The 19,783-nt window shown below is 41.7% G+C and overlaps 2 protein-coding genes across 3 annotated transcripts in view; one reads left to right on the plus strand and one right to left on the minus strand.

The window, feature by feature from the left end:
• Window positions 1-962, minus strand: part of Babam2 (BRISC and BRCA1 A complex member 2) — a 388,193-nt gene extending 387,231 nt beyond the window's left edge. Inside the window, exon 1 of the mRNA XM_057773524.1 lies at window positions 836-962. The gene's annotated coding sequence lies outside the window, so the exon portion shown is untranslated. The remainder of the gene's footprint in view (window positions 1-835) is intronic.
• A 355-nt stretch (window positions 963-1,317) lies between these two features.
• The window catches only part of Rbks (ribokinase), an 82,394-nt gene continuing 63,928 nt past the window's right edge, over window positions 1,318-19,783 (plus strand). For both annotated transcript variants that reach the window (XM_057771934.1, XM_057771943.1), the window contains exon 1: window positions 1,318-1,416. In XM_057771934.1, the coding sequence (XP_057627917.1) occupies window positions 1,325-1,416 (92 nt within the window). In that variant the 5' untranslated portion in view covers window positions 1,318-1,324. The remainder of the gene's footprint in view (window positions 1,417-19,783) is intronic.

Here is a 19,783-nt window from a genome sequence, read left to right on the forward strand (position 1 = left end):
TACAATATGCAGGGATATGTATGGGTTGGAAACATACCCCCCCACACACACACACACCCTCTTTCACACATGGCATCATTATAACGGATCTCACAGAGGCAGGAATTTTTGGTGGCCAGTTTTCTTGAATGCTTGTTTTGCAATTTGTATTTCTTTCCTGATTTTGACGTATTGCAGGAGGAAAATGCAAATGTATAATATTTATAGATATCTGCTGCCGCAAGGTAAGGTCGCATGAGGTCTTTCGGTGGGCTGGCTATCTGGGGAATACAAAGACGTATAACAAGCACCGACCAGGCTTTTGCAATTAGGAGGATGACAAACACGGAAACATGTGCCCCGTTGACGTCATGGAACGGAAAGGGGTGGCCTCCTGCTGCATCACGTTCACGTCATATGGCGCGCGAGGGAAGTTACGTTGGGGGAGCAATTTCTCCACTGGGCAACATCGGGGAGGGACGGGGAGAGCGAACCGGTTCAGATCCAAAGAATGGCCGGCCACCCACTCTGAGGAAAACCTAAAGGGATCCGACCCTTTTTCCCAAATTGTGTGATTCCCCCCATCAAGCGCAAAAAGAAGCGGGGTTCATCAGGGGCCAGGAGTGAGCAAGATGTGTGGAGAGAGAGAGAGAGATAGAAAGAGAGAGAGAGTAGCCTCGGGTCTTGGGGGCTCGTTCTTGAGGGGATCCGCGTGCTGGGGGCGAGCGGGGCATCTTTGGAACGCGGGCCTTCTCTTGAGGAAGAGGCTAGCTCTCTGGCCATACTCAAACATGGCTCTCTGCGCCACCTGTGCGACTGAGATCCAACCTCCCCGCACCAGCCCGGGTCCAGGTACCTGGAACTTAGTCCGATCAGTAACCGGCGACTAGACGGGGTACAGGTTACCCGAGCGCGCCCCCGACCGACGCACCGACCAGCGCGCGAATCGCGGGCCGGATGCGTGCGCGCTCCCCCGGACGTCCCGCGCCCCCTCCAGAGCCGGGCGGGCGTGCGCGTGCCCGCGCCGAGCCCAGCCGGAAGCTAGGGAAGGCGGCCCGGTAGTGCTTGAAGGTTCGCCGCGGCGGCCTCCTCCAGCCGGGCAAGGAACGTCGCCTCTCGCCGTGGCGGCTGAGCCCTCTGCCGTGAGGCAGAGCGGGAACATGGGTCTTAGAAGGACCGGGAGCCGCCGGAGGCCGGGGATGTTTCACGGGCATTAGGGTGGGCGACCCAAACAGGCGTGGGGGACCGGCCGCGTCGTTAGGGAGGAAGGAGCGGCGTCTCTGTTTACGGGTTCAGGCAAAGGGCAAAGGGCAGCGTCGGGGTCGAGCTAGAGCAAGGCTTAGTAATGGCGGCGTCTGGGGAGCCCGGGAGGCCCTGGCAGGAGGAGGTGGCGGCAGCGGTGGTGGTGGTGGGTTCCTGCATGACCGACCTGGTCAGGTTAGTGCGGGGCCGCAGCGCAGGGTCTCGGGAGGGCGAACCACACTGTTGGGTGCTCGGGCCTCGGATCTGTGGGCACCCACCGTGGAGTTCTGCTGTGAGCTTCGGGTTTTCCACAGCGCAGCTTCTGACGTGGAAAAGGCAGAATTCAAGTCTGGAAGTCAATGACAAGGGAAGGGACTGGGTGCCACTGAATGACAGCTTTGATGCCGAAAGACACCCCACTCCTCCCTCCCCAAACACCTGCACCTGGTTTTTTGGCCAGGCTGTTCCATGATATTTTAACCTCTGAGAGAACGGACCTAATTTACAGGGTTGTTATGAAGACTACAAAAAGTGTTTTGTCAACCCGACATACCAGGTTATTACTCGATTGAACACATGTGAAATAAGGCTCCAGGCAAAAGACACCTTTTCACTCTGTTGATTGTTGGCATTCCTGCAGTGTTTCATATTTACAGTTTATTTTTGTGTAGAAATGCAACCGTGGGTCAACCTTGTGGTAAACCCAAGTGGGAGTCCGAAAAAAGAAAAAGACAAAACATAAGAATTATAACTACTAAAACTCCATGATCAAATAGTGATGAAAACTATGCTAAATGAAATTAGTTGAGCTAGAAGACCTCATCTGTCCCTAAACCTTTTCCCAAATGATAAGAGAGAACCTTGAAATAAGGCCTTGGTGTAATCAAAGTAACCAAATCCTCACACCAAACTACCTATATCTACTTTTAAAAATAGCTCCAGGGTCTTCATATATCCAACTTAGTCTTGCTAAAAATAATTACAAATTGTTATCAGGGACATCAAGATGGCTTAGGACAGTGGTTCCAAACCTGTGGGTCGCGACCTTTTGGTCTAATATCAGATATTTATGTTATGGTCCTTAATAACAAAATTACAGCTATGAAATTGCAATGAAAATGTTTGATGGTTGGAGGTCACCATGACATGAGGAACTGTATTAAAGGGTCACAGTACTGGGAAGGTTGAGAACCACTGGCTTAGGGGATAAAGGTGCTTGTCCGAAACCTGATGACCTGGGTTCAGTCCCTGGAGCCCACTGTGGTGGAAGGACAAAAACTGACTCTCGGGACTTCTCTGACTTCCTTCCACATGTGTGATGCACACATACACATGCAATAGACAGGACAGATTAAATATATGTTATCAAATTAACAAACGACGTCAAAGGATGGAACCCAAAAGGAGACTAGTAGGGGCAGCTGTGATTGACAGAAACCTCAGATGGTACAATGCAGGGACTGGAGCTGATGGCTCAACAGTTAGGATCACTGTTTCACAGACACCAGTAATCCAGCCCCAGGGGATCCCACACCTAGCCTCTGAGGACACTGCGTTCCTGTACCCAAACACACACACAGACACACAAATTGAAAATTTAAAAATCACTTTTAAAAGTGTAGCAAGAGAATTTCAAATAATTTAATTTGACACACATTTGTATGTGTGGTGCTGGAATTGAACCCAGGGCCCTTGCATGCCAAGTGAGCACTTTACCATTGAACTACACTCCTAACCTTTTATTCTTTAAGACAGAGTCTCAGGAAGTCCCCATGCTAGACTTGGACTGTGTAACTCAGGCAGGCCTTGACCTTGCTATCCTGCTATAGCAGGGATTACAGACCTACACCACCATGTCTGACTCCAAATTTTAAATTTTGATTTTTCAGAAATATTTGAGCTGCAGGCTTTCTGTATCACTTGGGAGATAGGAATGATCTACCACATTTCTAAAAGTTTACTTTAAAAATGTAACCTAGACCATGTATGACATACCAAACTTAAACATTTACTGTCTGGAGCTTTTAAGAACGTGTGCTGACTTCTCTAGAAAAACATTCATAAGCCTCCTGACCAAGTGTCTCAAACTGTAACTACATTGTCTGCCACTAAAAACAGTCACAGTCATGTCTGACTTGGCATAACTTATGACAAGGTACAGTGTCATCCTCTCGGAGCCCATCATAACTAATTGATATTTCTAGTGGTGGTTCTTCAAGAAAAGATAAAATGCAGTATTCATTTTATATAAATATGGGGAGTATGTTTAACTTTAGAAATAGTTCCATCAAAAACATACTAAGTTGAGGGGTTGTTACTCAGTTGTGCTGGTGAAAAGTCCTGAGCTCAGTCCAGCACCTTCTGTGAATCTTGACCAGCAAATACTGCAGAGACCTCAGTACCGTCTGCAGTGCTTACTCCTCAGGCTCAGGGCATGGGGAAGAAGCAGTGGAAAAGGCTAAGTTTATGATGTCGGAATTTTAAAGTCTTGTTTCAGAAATCGAGAGGGTTTAGGGGGTATTGGTCCAAGCCCCTCAGTTTATAGATAAGTCGTCCAGACTCATTCACTCAGATCTCTGCATAAAATTGCGTCTAGCTCTGTTAGTTACAGATGTGTCATGACTGTATTTCTTTCCTATTGCTGCTGAAACAATTTGCCACAGATGTAATTGACTTCATATTAGTGTAGCTCTGGTAGTCAGTCATAAGCCTGGCTTAGCACTCACTGAACTAAAATCAAGGTGTCGGTAGGATAGGCTTCCTTTCTGAGGGATATCAGGAATTTGGTTTTTTCACTTTTGTACCTTCTCTGTACTGATTTCATCAAGACACCTTCATCTGCATAGTCAAAGATGGCATCTTTCTGACTCTTACTCCATGTGCACTGTGAAAACCCTTGTAGGGGCTGGAGAGATGGCTCAGTATCAAGAGCACTGACTGCTCTTCCAGAGGATCCAGGTTCAATTCCCAGCACTAACATGGCAGCTCACAACTGACAGTAACTCAAGTTCCAGTGGATCTGACTCCCTCACAGACAAGCAGGTCAAACACCAATGCACATAAAAATAATAATAAGAAAAGAACCCTTGTGATTACATTGATCCCAACCAGGTAGCTCAAGATAATCGCCTTCCTTTATAGTTTCTTATTGGCTTATTCATTGCCTTAATACTCCTTTGCTGGTATACAATATATTTGCAAGTTGTAGAGATTAGAATATGAATATCTTTTAAGAATATTTTACCAACACTGTAATATGGAAATCAAATAACCATCACTTAGGTAACTTGGGGAACCTTTGGATCCTTTCAGTCCATCCTCATATTTACAGATGAGATGACCAAGAGTTTAAATATCTGACCCCCGATCACACAGTCAGTTAGAGGCATAATGAAGGCTGGAGCCCAGGTCTTCCAGAATTGTCTTTCCTCCTAGCATTCTGTCTTTCTGTATAGTCTGTGTGGAAATTTACAGTCTCTGTATTCCCTGTGTATCTTGGACACTGATAAGGAATAACAACTAGAGCTCTTCAGAACTAAAAATAGATCTTCATTATTCTCCTTCATCCATGCATTTAACCATAGTCAACCTAGACATCATGCCTGTACTATAGAATCACTTTGGAAATAAAACCGCTTCCCTAACTAAGCCTCTTTGGAAGGCATCCAAGTCCAACTTACTTTATATATTACTGTGTGCCAGACACTGCTAATTCAATCAATGAGCTTTTTTTTTCATTTTTAATTTTAGTTCTCTATGTGTAGTAAGCTCTGTGTAGTAATAACTTTTAAAACTCATTAGCTCATCCAACTGACACTGTTTAATACCCATCTGTATTTATCAATATCCTTTCTTCTTGAACACTCATGTCTAGGGTTTCATGTTGTGTCAGGCATGATGGCACATGCTTGGAATCCCACACTTGGGAAGGAAGTGGGAGAAAAGAATCATGACTTCAAGGTCATCCTTATTCCACATGGATTTTAAGGCCAGACTGGGCTACATGAAACCTTGTCTTTAAAAAAGATTTCATGTTACAAAGGAAAGCGAAGTCAAGCCTGTTCTTAGGAGAGATAAAGTTCCCTGAAAATACATGGTCATTTTTTTTTTGTATGTTCAGTGTACAGTTCCTCTTTAATCATACTTTAAGTCCCTATTTCTTCTGTTCACCCATTCTTTTCAGTCATTCAATTAATTTTTATTGCATTTACACTATGTACCAGTTTCTACCCTACGTAGAAAAGATACACAGACAAGAATGTCGGCTTTATGAAGCTGCAGTAGGAGAGACAGTATAGGTAAAAATAAGCAGATCACACAGTGTACTGGATTAAATGCTTCCAAAGAAAATCACAAAAGGGCGCATGGGGATACTAAGTTTAGATCCTCAGCCAAAGAAAGCCTCCCTGAGAAGTGTGATTTTGCATAAGTACCTAAAGCAGGAAAGAAGCAAGAATACATTAACTGACAGAAGAACACTCCAGGCAAAGGGAATGGCATATGCAAAGGCCCTGAAGGATTAACAAGGAGTCTGTTATTTCTGAAGGAGAAAAGATTGGGGAAGAACATAGGATCATACTCTGGATGGGATAAAAAGCCACTGGATCTGGGAAGAGTGCTGTGACCTGACTTAACGTAACAGAGTCACTGGAGACTGAGGATAACGTGAATGCAAAGTTAAGAAACAGACAAATTCAGAGTGGATCTCTATAACTTCCGGGTTATTTGGAAGGGGAGGGCAACTGAAAGGATTTGTTGAGGGGATTAAGCCAAAGTTGTGTGGCTCTGCCGCTGCAAGGGGGAAATTGACCTTTGCCAAGAGACCAAAAGGACTGTATCACACCTCAGGGTTGAGGGGTGAGGGTTGGAGTACCCATCAGACATCTGACCTAGTATATTGAAGGGGCCAAAGGGGCAGATACAGGAGTGTGGTGTTCAGAGAAGTCCAGTCTAGAGATACAAATCTATAAATGTGTCATTGTGTATGAATATTTAATGCCATGAGGCATGATGAGATCACTGAGCTCTGAACTCCAGGAGCACTTCAATATTTTGAGGATATGTTTCATTTCCTGCCTCCCTTTCAGCCTCTCTGCAGCCCCAAACCTTGCTCTAAGTACAGGTTTAATACACGTTTCCAAAGCAATCGACTGATGTCAGCTAACACCTGTGTTGTCATTTTCCATGCTGCCAATGGGAAGGGGTGGCTTCAGAGAGAAGGCTCAAATTCACTCAAACTTGTAACTTGATCCTTAGCAAATCAGAAAATGATTGTTTAATTCGCAAAAGATCTTAAGATACTGGAATAAGGGAAGCAATAAACTTAGATTACTTAAAAAAATAAAAAGGAAAAGAATTTTTTTTTGTTTTTTTTTTTTAAATATTTATTTATTTATTATGTATACAATATTCTGTCTGTGTGTATGTCTGAAGACCAGAAGAGGGCACCAGACCTCCTTACAGATGGTTGTGAGCCACCATGTGGTTGCTGGGAATTGAACTCAGGACCTTTGGAAGAACAGGCAATGCTCTTAACCTCTGAGCCATCTCTCCAGCCCCCGGAAAAGAATTTTTTTAATGGGCTAAAGAGATAGCTCAGCAATTAAGAGCAATTGTTCTTGCAGAGGACCCAGGACCGGGTCCCAGCTCCCACACTGTGTGGCTCACAACTGCCTGTAACTCCAGCTCCAGGGGCTCCAATGCCCTCTTCTGACCTCCATGGGCACCAGACACACACTAGGTGCACATTTGTACAGGTGAACTCCCATCCTGCCTTCCTGATGCTGTAACATCAGGCCTAATAAAAGGCTTCTAGGAAGTGAGGGGAAGCTGACAGAAATTTCCTTCTCATGGCAGATTTGGAGCCTGGATTGGACTGAGGCATAGTATCAGATCAGGAAAATCTCTTTATACTCTGGATTGGACTAAGGTATAGTATCATATTAGATCAAGAAAATCTCTTTAGGCCACGTTTTCAGTAAAGTAAAAACCAAAGAAACATTAGTCTAAAATTATCTGACAGCTCCCGATATTTGAAAAATATAATGCCATTCTTCATGATTTCTGCTCTTTTAGTTTTTAAAAGTTTGCTTTTAAGTTGTAAGTCATATTTTAAAATCAGTATTTTTAAATATGTTTCTGTCACTTGTGTTCTGTAATGCCAAGAGAAATCATGAGAGATTTGCTAATTTTGATACCTCTAGTGAAAAGAGATGCTTTAAAAAGTCAATTCCAAATGACAAGAAAGAAGCAGAGTGTCATAGCAAGCACCTGTGAACCCAGCAGGAGAGGTGGAGGCAGGAGAATCAGTTCAAGGCCAGCCTCGGATATGTAGGGAGTTCAAGATCGGCTGGGGCTACATGAGACCCTACATGAGAAAGGGAGAGAGAGATTGCTGTTAGTAAGCTCTAACTAGCTCTTCTGTGATCTGGGGAAGGACAAACATGAACGCCAGGGAATTTTGCTTCAAAAGTTTAAAAGCATGAGCTATGCTCTGAAGCAAGTGCCCACAAGTTCTCTGGAAGCACAGAGAAAGCTTACAGAAGGAGGTAGATGCTAAAGATGGGGAATCCCAACGTGACCTGAGATGATCCCAGTGCTGTTCTCCCATGCTTCATCTTGGTGTGTGTGTGTGTGTGTGTGTGTGTGTGTGTGTGTGTGTGTGTGTGTTTTAAAGATTTATTTATTATGTATATGGTAGTCTCAGGCCAGAAGAGGGCACCAGATCTCATTACAGATGGTTGTGAGCTACCATGTGGTTGCTGGGAATTGAACTCAGGATCTTTGGAAGAGCAGGCGGTGCTCTTAACCACTGAGCCATCTCTCCAGCCCCCATGTGTATGTGTTTATTTGTTGTTGTTTTGGAGTTAAGTTTGTTTTTTTCGAGACAGCGTTTTCCTGACTGTCCTAGAACTCATTTTGTAAATCAGGCTGGTCTCAAACTCACAAAGATCCATCTGCCTCTGCCTCCTGAGAGTTGGGATTAAAGGTGTGTGCCATTACTGCCCGGCTTGAATATAGTTTTAATCCCCACTTTTATGGCCTTGGAGGATAAACTTTCTTTGTATCATATAAGAATTCGTGGCAAATTTGCAAGAATGTCTTTGAGATCTTAACCCTAAACGTGAGCATTCAAACCTTTCAATATAATTTGCCTTATTTCACAGTTATTCTCTGACTGGCTTGTCTTGAAGTGTGTCTTCTGCTACTGCCAAGTCAACAATAAATTATCTTTGTATATGGTTGGTTTGTTGTCTAAATAAAACTTGGTGGTTTTGCTTGTTTTTGTTTTAGGTTTGGGGTTTTTTTTTGTTTGGGATATTTTGTTTGAGTTTGTTTTTTTGTTTGTTTGTTTGTTTGTTTGTTTGTTTGTTTCCCAAATACATCACATCTTAGGTACTGACTTTTCCTTTTGTGTTCAGAATAAGGAATCTTAAAATACAATTCTGTAATATTGCACAAAGTAATTTGTGCAGTAGCTTCTTGAGCACCCTTTATAAATTGCTGTGTGTGTGTGTGTGTGTGTGTGTGTTCCTTGAGGTAAGGTCTTACTGTGTTGCCCAGGCTAGCCTCAGACTCAAGGGTTCAAGTGATCCTCTTTCCTCAGTCTCCTAACTAGTTAGGACTATGCTGCCATACCCACCTACAAATTAATTTTACAAATATTTTTATATATGCACATTTTATAGTCAATTTTTACCATTAGTCAGAACCTTACTATTTGGGGTAGGGATTCTGATTAAGAGTCTTCATTTTTAAGTTAGAAATGAAAGTATGATTTTCAATTATCTGTGTCTTCAACCAAAGATCTTATAGAATCTCGGTTTTAGAGTCCATTGGGGCCATCTTTGGTGGTACATACCTTTAAGTGGTGGTAATTTCAACACATGAGAGGTGGAGACAGGAGTTAAAGGTCAGCTTCAGGTATGTTACAAATTACAGGACAACCAAAGCTGCAAGAAATGCTATGTCAAAAACATTACAAAATAAAATTTAGCCATGATGGCACATACATTTAATCCCACACTTGGAAAGCAGAGGCAGAAAGGTCTTTGTGAGTTCCAAACGAGCCAGTGCTCCTTATTGAGACTCTCAAAAATGAATAAGAAAAATAGTTTGTTTTGCTGTCTTCAAACATAAGTATTTTTTTTTTGGTTTTATGTTAAAGCCGAAAGAAAATAGACAGTATATATTATCTAAAACAAGGGTAATTTTTTTAAAAAGTACCCTGTTTGTACTTAGGGTTTTACAGCACCTTGCTCAAGATCGCTACTTGGTGAATATAAGCTTGCATATCACATGTTCACTCATTCTGTGATGCTACAATAGATACCTACAACCAGGTAATTTCATAAGGAAGTGGGCGCCTTCCTCACTCACCCTTGCTTGAAAGGCATGAAGCTGTGGTGGTTTACACAAGTTCACCAGCCCAAGCTGACTTCATGTGCCTAGTACTTTATATACTTAAAATTATGGAGGAGAGAACAGAGAGGAAAGGAGGGACGGAGGGGAAACTGACTAGACTGGGAAAAATAACTGATTGATTAATAAAAATTTAAAAATAATTGTGTTAAAACCATTTTATATATGACATATGATGGATTTGTCTTTCTATAGCTATATTTATTTTTGTTTTATAGTATAGATATTTGATGCTATTTTATTGGTATGTTTAATCTGGAATTATTACCTTGTTTTCTGCTATTTTCTTTCTTGTTTGGCTGATGTTAATAAAGCTATCCAGAGTTATTGTAATTGATATTTGCCTGGTATATCTTTTCCAGCCTTTAGTTTAACCATTAAATTCCATAAACAGCATATACCCAGAGTTTAGTCTTTTGTGAATTTCTTTTTTTAATAGCTGTTATTTTTCTCTCTGTACTAGCAAATATAATCAGTTCGCATTTATTATGTTATGATGTACATTCATTTTGGACATTTTTACATAAACTGCTCTGTAGAAACATTATAAGATGGCAAGGTACCTGGTCCATACACATTAAATATTTAATGTCAGACTCATTTCTAACATTTTTACATAAACTGCTCTGTAGAATATTGTTTGTCAAGTTTATTAAGGCTTATTAAGGTTATACAGCACAACTAAGTCATTTTCTGGAATGTCATAGAACATTAAGCTTAAGTTAACTGTTCATGTTTCACATGAATTTAAGTTATCTCTTCTGATAGACTGTATTTTACACAAAAAGTGACTATCTATAGAAATTCTGACTCTAAGCAGGACATGGTAGCATATTCTTGTTATCCCACACTTGGGAGGCAGTGGCAGAAAAATCAGAAATTGAGGATCATCCTTGGCTATACAGGGAGTTTGAGGCCTATCTAGACTACGTGACACCCTGTCTCAAAAATTGTTAAAAAAGTGAATAAATCCTCATTTTGCCATCTAAGCAAACATGGGTATGTTTTTTTTTCAATGTGTATGATTATACTTATTATAAAAGGAGATAAAAACATTTTTCATGGTGTTTTTGTAATGACTATTTGAATTGATAAAAAGTATTCGGTGCAGTACTTACGATAAACATTCTAGAAACAGTATCTAGCACTAGTGTGTCACTTCAGCAAGTGTATTGAGGCAGCATGTTCATAGGTACAGTCTTAGCTGGTGGCGGTACAGAGCGAGAATGGCACATGACTTCATAAATGACGAGAGATCAGAGGCAAGGGACCTCACCCACCAGGACAGTTGCATTGGAAGGCCTGGGGAGGCCATACTGGGCCGAATGGTGAATAATGGATGACTGAACTAAGTGAGGAAGCTAGGGGAAGAACTCTAAGGCAAAGGCAACAGACTGCAAAAGATTTAAAACACAAATAACTTTCTAGGAATAAGCACTCTTATGAGACTGGAGTGGAGGCTGCCTCTGGCACGTCAACCTAGAAAGTCAAAGAAGTGGTGAGACAGAATAAACCACAGGGCTTTATTGAACCTCTTTCAATGTCCACTTGTAATTGCTACGCTTGTCTGTATTCTGAATATCTCCTCTGCTGGTCGAAGTTTGTAAAGTGCTGTCTGAGTACAGCAGCATAAAGACATTATAAACAGCAAAAAGCATTAGCTCTGGAAGAGCTGAGCTACGTTTAGTTCAGCCCCTTATGACAGCTATGATATTGTTGATAAGCAAGTACTTTTCTGAATTCTTAACTTTCTCCACAAAACAGAGGTGATGATAATACCTATCTAATCTACCTTATAAATATTTCATGCTAATTTTAAGTATAATCAGTTCCTGATTATTTATAATGCCTACCCCAACCTGCCTATAAATATATTGTTAACTTCAAATACAATGTAATCATTTGTTGATTACTTAAAATAATGGGAAGCACAATCACCCAAAACCAGAAATAGTAAATAAATGAAAATTTAATAATTAATTCTAAAATACACGATTTTCTCCTCAAGATTTATCCTTCTAATTATATTTTGTTAAGGATGAAATTAAAATCCATTTTTATTGCTTTAAACTACACCAGCAGATGGCAGGAAGATGTAGCCCAGATAATTATAATATGGTGACAGAAGTCATTTTGGAATTTAAAATTTTACTGTAATTAATTGGCAAAATAGAAAATAAAGCGTTGGTTCTATAGCTCTCTTCCACTGCCCTTTTTGGTACTGTTTCCATGTCTGTTAATTGTGCACATTGCTAGGTCTCACTGTGACCTTCCCATCCGAGCCTATGCTGTGCTCTCATGGCCTTTAGTCAGCACTCACCCATGCTTGTCCTCCCTCCCTCTGTCTCTAGCCACACTCAGAAGCCCCCCCCCCCCTTAGTTCTGCTTGTGAGAGAAGCAAAGGATACTTTCTTTGTGAGGCTGGCTTGTTTCACTCAACATGACAACTTCCAGCCCCATTCACTTTCCTGAAAATGGCATGACTTCATTCTTTGGGGTTGAGCAAAATTTCATGGTGTGTGTGTGTGTTACATCGTATTTATCCGTTCTTCCACTGACAGGCACTGAACTGACACCTTCACTTGTAAATAGCACAGCAGCGAGCGTGTGTATTCAGATATCTGTATGGTTGACTTGATTCATTCGATATACCCAGAAGTGTCATGGTCATGTATATGGGTATATAAAATTATGTATATAACAATATATAAATTGTTATACTAAATTATATAAATTGTTACATTAAAATATATAAATTGTTATATATAAATAAACTTTTTCTATCTTCAGTGAATTTAAAAGTAACATCATTAACTTTGTCTTTTGTGAAATACTAGTGTCTGCCATTTTCCTTTCTGTTTTCTATGCCTCCTAGCTTCTTACTGTGTAGGTCCTCATGGAAACCTTTTGACATTTATAACTGTCGGATCCTTCACTTCCTCACTCCCAAATGTGCATTTGTTTCCTGTGCTCTCTTCTTCTTGCAGCCCTGAGTTACAGAACTGGTTCATTCCCTACCTATTCAAGCTTCTAGTATTTCTCCAGGAAATACTAAGGGGTTGAGGAACATAGTACACGTGTGTGTGTGTGTGTGTGTGTGTGTGTGTGTGTGTGTGTGTGTGTGTTGTGTGTGTTGTGCCAAAAATTGTTACTGTTGAGATTATGGGCCTCTGCCAGCACACTATATATTCAAATCTTCCATGCCACCTTGGAAGAGTAAAATCAGTATGTATTTCTTGTCCCCATTATTATGATCATTACTTTGTGGGGTGGGCGGTTTTGAGGCAGGGTCTCTCAAAGTAGCCCTGGCTGTCCTGGAAATCACTCTGTAGACCAGGCTGGCCTTGAACTCACAGAAATCCACCTACCTCTGCCTCCTGTGTGCTGGGATTAAAGGTGTGCCACCTCCCTGCTGATCATTACTTCTAAACTGAGATTAGAAGGTCCCATCTCATAACTACTGTTCCATCTTGAAATTTTCATAACTAGTTTGCGTTCTCCTTGGATTTCTGCATGGCAGAACTTTCCCCTGCCTTCATGCCATTGTACTGCTGGTTAGTAGAGGGGTACCTGTCATCCCAGCTTTCTCTAACTTTATTCTAAGGTAGAAACTGTTCACCCCCAGATACTCCTCACCCTTTTGTAATACCAAACTTATCCTTTCAACATCGATAAACAACTTCCTCAGATAGTGAAAACAGGCAACATGGAAGAAGGAAACAAACACGGTTAGTCCTGACCCCAACATAGAGAGAAAATCCAAGGAATGCGTAATATAATAATAGCAGAGAGGTAAGAAGACACAATTCTTTGCTTGGTGAGAATGAGGACTCTAGAATTTGTGGGAAAGAAAGAAGCTAACCAGGAATGTTGAAGTCTCTGCTTAAAGTCCTATGGACTCTACTGCAAATGGATGTTTATAGAGAACCTCCTCAAAGGCAGCAACTCCTGGATAGCTACAAATTGATCATTTTCCAGAAATTATCAGGAGTGGGTGAAGGTTGAATTCTATCCAACCAGAAGTATTGCTAAATAACCTAGTTAAAGGGGTAAATCCACCTCCAGTCAAGACTGCTTTAAACCCATGCTAACAGATCCCAACAGTCACCCCTAAAGGATCACAGTTAACTACAAAGTAAGGTCAAATGCCCTTGGAGAAAGAAAGAAAATAAGTTAATTAAGATTAACTGTAATATCTGCAAAACTCAGCATCTAATCCAAAATCATTAGATTTTTGAAGAATCAGATAAATGTGATCCAGAACCAAGAGAGGAAAAAAGGGCAATCAAAAAACATCAATGATAGGGATACTGGATTCAACACAGACATGAAAAGAGTCATAAATATTCTCAATAATTCAAAGTATGAACCTGGGTATATGGGGAAATGCACAGAACCATTCATGCCTGGGAGACAGCAGTCTGAAATAAGTGATTACAGTCTAAAATAAAAAAAAGAGGGATGCAGGAAATATTTGAAGAAATAATAGCTAAAATGTTTCCAAATTTTATGAAAACAAAAAGATTTTTATTGAAAGAATAACTCTAAACAGAATAAATAATATCAAAGCACATTCTAATGAAATTCAGTGCAAATCCATTACAAACAGAAACTCTTAAAGTACCAGAGGAAAATACACATGACATATAAAAGAACAAATGCTTAGTTCCAAATTCTTGTCAGAAACAAAGCCAGATAAAAGACAATGAAATGAATCTGGGGTTGGGGGAAAGGAGGTATGGTACACAGGTGTATTCAGGTATATGAGCCTGGGTGTGCACATTCAGAGGCCAGATGTACACATGTATATTCAGGTGCATGAGCCTGGGTGTGGGCATTCAGAAGCCAGATGTGCACATGCATGTTCAGGTGTATGAACCTGGACATGTGCATTCAGAGGTCAGATGTGCACATGCATGTTCAGGTGTATGACCCTGTACATGCGCATTCAGAGGCCAGATGTGCACATGCATGTTCAGGTGTATGAACCTGGACGTGCGCATTCAGAGGCCAGATGTGCACACACATGTTCAGGTGTTTGAGCCTGAACGTGGGCATTCAGAGGCCAGATGTGCACATGCATGTTCAGGTATATGAGCCTGAGCGTGGGCGTTCAGAGGCCAGATGTGCACATGCATGTTCAGGTATATGAGCCTGAGCATGGGCATTCAGAGGCCAGATGTGCACATGCATATTCAGGTATATATGGGCCTGGATGTGAGCATTCAGAGGCCAGATGTGCACATTGCATGTTCAGGTATATGAGCCTGAGTGTGGGCATTCAGAGGCCAGATGTGCACATGCATGTTCAGGTGTATGAGCCTGAGCATGGGCGTTCAGAGGCCAGATGTGCACATGCATGTTCAGGTGTATGAGCCTGAGCATGGGCAATCAGCAGCCAAAGAAGATGTCCTCTTCTACCGCTTTTCATCACATCACCTTGAGTCCGGCTCTTTCACTGAACTGCAAGTTCACCTTTTCAGCTAAGCTGCCTGGCCAGCAAGCTCTCAGGATCTACTTGTCTGCCCCCACACCCTGATGCTGGGGTCACAGGCCAGGCAAACAGATTTTTTGCATGGGTGCTGAGTATTCAAACTCAGGTCTTCATCTTCATGCTTGCAGAATGAGTGCTCTTGCTCACTGAACCATCTTGTCAGCTCCTGAAATGAAATATTTAAGTGCTTGGAAAGCAAACTGTTTACATAGACTTCTCTATTCTTCATATTTAAGAATCAGAGGCCAGATATGTTAGCACATAGCATAATCCCAACACTCAGTAAATAGGGGTGGGAGGGTCACAAGCCTCTAAGCAAGCCTAAGTCACACAGTAAGTTGGAAGCCAGACCTTGAGCTATGTGGTGAGGATTTGTATAAAACACCAAAGAAATTATTCATATATATATATATATATATGAATCATTCTGTTGACCATCATATTCATTATATATATACATTACTTGGCCACTAATTATTTAGTATCATTCTTGTTTAGCAAACTATCACTGCATAAAAATGCTGTGTTCAGCTAACACGAAGTGCAAAACTGATGGTCGTGGCAATTTTATTGCAGAATTTTGTTATAATGTTCTGTTTCAGCATTGTTAATCGTTAGGCTCGTATGTGTCTAATTTATGAATCAAACGTTACCATAGGTGGCCCTTATAGGAAAAGCATAGTGTGCAGGTGCTGGGCCTGGCACTGCTGTTCATGGTTGCGTACATCCAGTGGAGCAAGGTGTGTGAGGACTGACCTCTGGAGATGGCTCGGTGGTTAGGAGAGAATGCTGCCCTTACAGGTGACACCCACCTAAGTAGCTCACACCTCCTGTAACTCTAGCTCTAGGGCAATCCTCCTCGGGCCTCTGTGGGCACCAGCACTCATGTCGCCACACACAAGCACACACACATAATTAAACATAAGTCTTTAAGAAAACAAACTTATTCCCCATGTGTAAGGGAGGACTACTGTGTCCACACATCTCTAAGCCTATCATCGTAGCACCTGTAAACCCAACCAGCAGTCAGGAAACAGAGGCAAGAGGATTGTTGCACAAGGCCAGCCTGATCTACGTAGTGAGTTCATGGTCATCTAAAGCTACAGAGCGAGGCCCTATCTCAAAACATAAAAAGGAAAATGTAAAGATGTCTGATCCAGAAATTTTGTGTATCTTGACAGGATAAGTAATACTGAATAAAAATTAGAATTGGACAACAGAAGGTAACGTGATCGGAGATTCTAAGGTACCATGCGCCACTACGGCCATTCAATTGTAAGGTAACATGAGGAGGTTAACATGTGACCAGAGGTTCGTGAATGAAATCACGTTTGACACGGGATTAACTGGAAGACTACCGTGAGATGTGTACTCATCTGCTGTGGTTTGAAAGAAAATGGCCCCCAAAGGGAGTGGCACTATTAGGAGGTGTGGCCTTGTTGGGCACACTTCCTCCAATACGGCCACACTTCCTAATAGTGCCACTCCCTTTGGGACCAAAGTGTGTCACTGTGGGGATGGATTTTGAGGTCTCCTTTGCTCAAGTTTCCCTCCATGTGACTGTGAGTTGACTTCCTATTGTGTGAAGGATGTAGCGCTCTCTGCTCCAGCACCATGTCTGCCTGTGCCCTGTCATGCTCCCCATCATGATGGCAATGGCTGAACCTCTGAAACTGTAAGCGAGCTCCCTCAATTAAATATTTTCTTGATAAGAGTCATAATGTCTTTTCATAGCAATAAAATAACTCAACATCATCTTTATTGTCTTTCTGCACCTACCTTTTTCCACATATAACCAAATAAATACAGTGAGGTCAGGTCCATGACACTTAAAAGGCTGACCACCTCTGCCTAGAATTTATCTACTCTGAATGTGAGGGTAGATATTAAAACAAAACGACATCTGAGTTGGAAAAGTTGAGGGTTGGACACACCCTTGTCAAAAGCAGTTAACTGCTTAAACTGTATTCATTATTTTATTTCTTTAATTATATATATGTCTGCAAGTTTAGATTAGAAAAAAATGGATTTTGTTGTATTTTGCAGGGAGGAGGTGAGACAGCATCTCTCTACGTATCCCCAGCTGTCCTGGAATTCACTATGTAGACCATGCTGGCTTCAAACTCAGAGATCCACCAGCCTCTGCCTTCTAGGTATTGAGATTAAAGGCACACACCACCATACCTTGCAGAATGCACTTTTATTTAGTAGATTAATATCTTTCTACAGAGAAAAATACATTTTATTAATTTGATTGTTAAATTATTAACACATTTATGCATTATAGTATAATATTTCAATACATGTGCTCATTTTGTAGTTATCAGTGTATTAGCATATCATTTACTTCAAACGTTCATTTTATGATGAAGAATATTCAGCATCTGCTTTAGAATATACAATATATTACTTTTCACTGCCATCACCATACTGTGCATAGAATACTGGCAGTTATTCCTCCTACCCAGTTATGGCTTTGTAGCCAGTTCCCTCTCCCACCTCACCCCTCTGGCCTCTGGTAACTTCCTTTCTACTCTACTTCTATGAGTTCATCTGGTTTAGGTTCCACAGATAAATGAGATCACGTGGTATTTACCACTCTATTCCCGGCTTATTTCACTTAACATAATGCCCTCTGAGTTCACTCGTGTTTTTGCGAGTGACAACTTGATTTTGAAATTACACTTAACCTTTTAAATGTGACATACACAAATGCTGAGGAGAACAGAAATGGTTGAAAAATACAGACAGTAGGAATAATTAGTTTGAATTTTAATTAGGTATTAACTAATATACAGTCTCTTATCATAGAAGCTTATTATATGCCAAAAGCTTGCAACCAGAAGGAAGGGTCAATGAAAAAGCCAGAAAGCAACATGTTTCTTGGGTTTTGCCAAGCAGATGTCAGTGTGACTTCTTGGGCTCAGAGACTTGTCATCTGGTTATCACCAGGTCATCCCTTCTTGTGGTTGAAGTAATCTCTTGAGAACCTGTAACAACCACCTCATTGTCAAAAAGTTCAAAGCAATTGATAAGTTGTTCTGGTAACACCTGTCAGTGAATTCACTCTGAGCACAAAACCCTGGCATTTCAGGAGTTGACAAGTATTATTAAACTGTTTTGCAAGAGAAGAAGCTGGTTCAAAGAGGGGAGAGCTGTCAAGATAATGAGATCAGTAAGTGGGTCAGGCCTCCCACTTCAAACACCATCCTCTAACCGCGACTTCTCAGCGCAGGGACGATGCAGGGCTGTCTGTGAGCATGTGTACAGTGTTCCTTTCTGTCCAATTCAAAACTACAACATTTAGCAAGCTATAAGTTTGTTCTCGGTGTAAATATGTCTTACACATGGTTTTGTCTCTGTTTTAACATTTAAATGATAACAACCTTGTTTCATTTTTCCTTGGTCTTCATCCCACACTCTGACCATGAAGCCTTTTAATTTGTCTGTCTTTGCCATTTAGCTAAGCCTTGTGTTTGACTTAAGGGAACACCATATAATACTTCTGTGATAGTTAATCTCTATTGTCAACTTGACCAGGTTAAGAAAAACCTAGGGCATTAATATAGTGCACCTTTGGGTGCATTTGTGAGGGTGTTTCCAGTGAGGATTAATCAACTGAAGGAAGTAGACCCGCCCTGAATATAGCCTACACCAACCCATGGGCTGGGGTCCCAGACTGACTAAAAAGAGAAAAGGAGAAAGCCAGCAGTGTGCTGCAGCTGCCTGTTTCTCAGCTTCCTGGTCTGCCCATCTGTGAGCAAGCCAAATCTTCCCTGCCATGGTGGACTGTACCCTACCCATCACAACAAGGGCAACGTAAATCCAGCTTCTCCTAAGTCACTTCCCGCAGCTGTTTTATCACAAGAAAAGTCACCAGAGACATCCTGTGCCCAAGGGATGGCACTGCCGGCAGGTACTTTCCTGAACTTGAGCGAAACTTCCTGGTGAATGAGGGGTAATGTTAGGAAAGCCTAATTCAGTGTAAAGTAGGATTTATGGTTCGAGAATCTTTCTGTTTGTAACCAATGCTCCAGTTTCTCCATTCTCTTTGCACTGTAAACTATCTTAACCTGGATTAAACAGGAGCAGAGGACAACACAAAGGTTTAAGAACACACACACTCAGCCAGGAGGTGGTGGCACACGCCTTTAATCCCAGCACAGCACCAAGGAGGCGGAGGCAGGTGGATCTCTGTGAGTTCAAGGCCAGTCTGGTCTACAGAGTGAGTTCTAGGGCAGCCAGAGCTGTTACACTGAGAAACCCTGTCTTGGAAAAACAAAACAACAACAACAACCAAAAAAAAAAAAAAAAAAAAAAACCCCACATACTGTATTCATCACTGTGGCGGGGGTGGGGCACAAAGGTCCTTGTACCCACAGAGCACTAGGGAACCAAGAATGTTAATCACACAGGACCTCTCTTTGTAGGTCTGTTTCCTGTCCAGAAGACTGCAAGTAAATATTGTTACAACCTGGTAACCTTTTTGCTATCTGTGGAGGTAGACCTCGCCCACCGTGTGCATAGACACAGACCTCACCCACCATGTGCACAGATGCAGACCTCGCCCACCGTGTGCATAGACACAGACCTCACCCACCGTATACTATAGATGCAGACCTCACCCACCGTGTGCATAGACACAGA

This window comes from Chionomys nivalis, chromosome 1 (genome assembly GCF_950005125.1).
Source record: "Chionomys nivalis chromosome 1, mChiNiv1.1, whole genome shotgun sequence".
NCBI lineage: Eukaryota > Metazoa > Chordata > Mammalia > Rodentia > Cricetidae > Chionomys > Chionomys nivalis.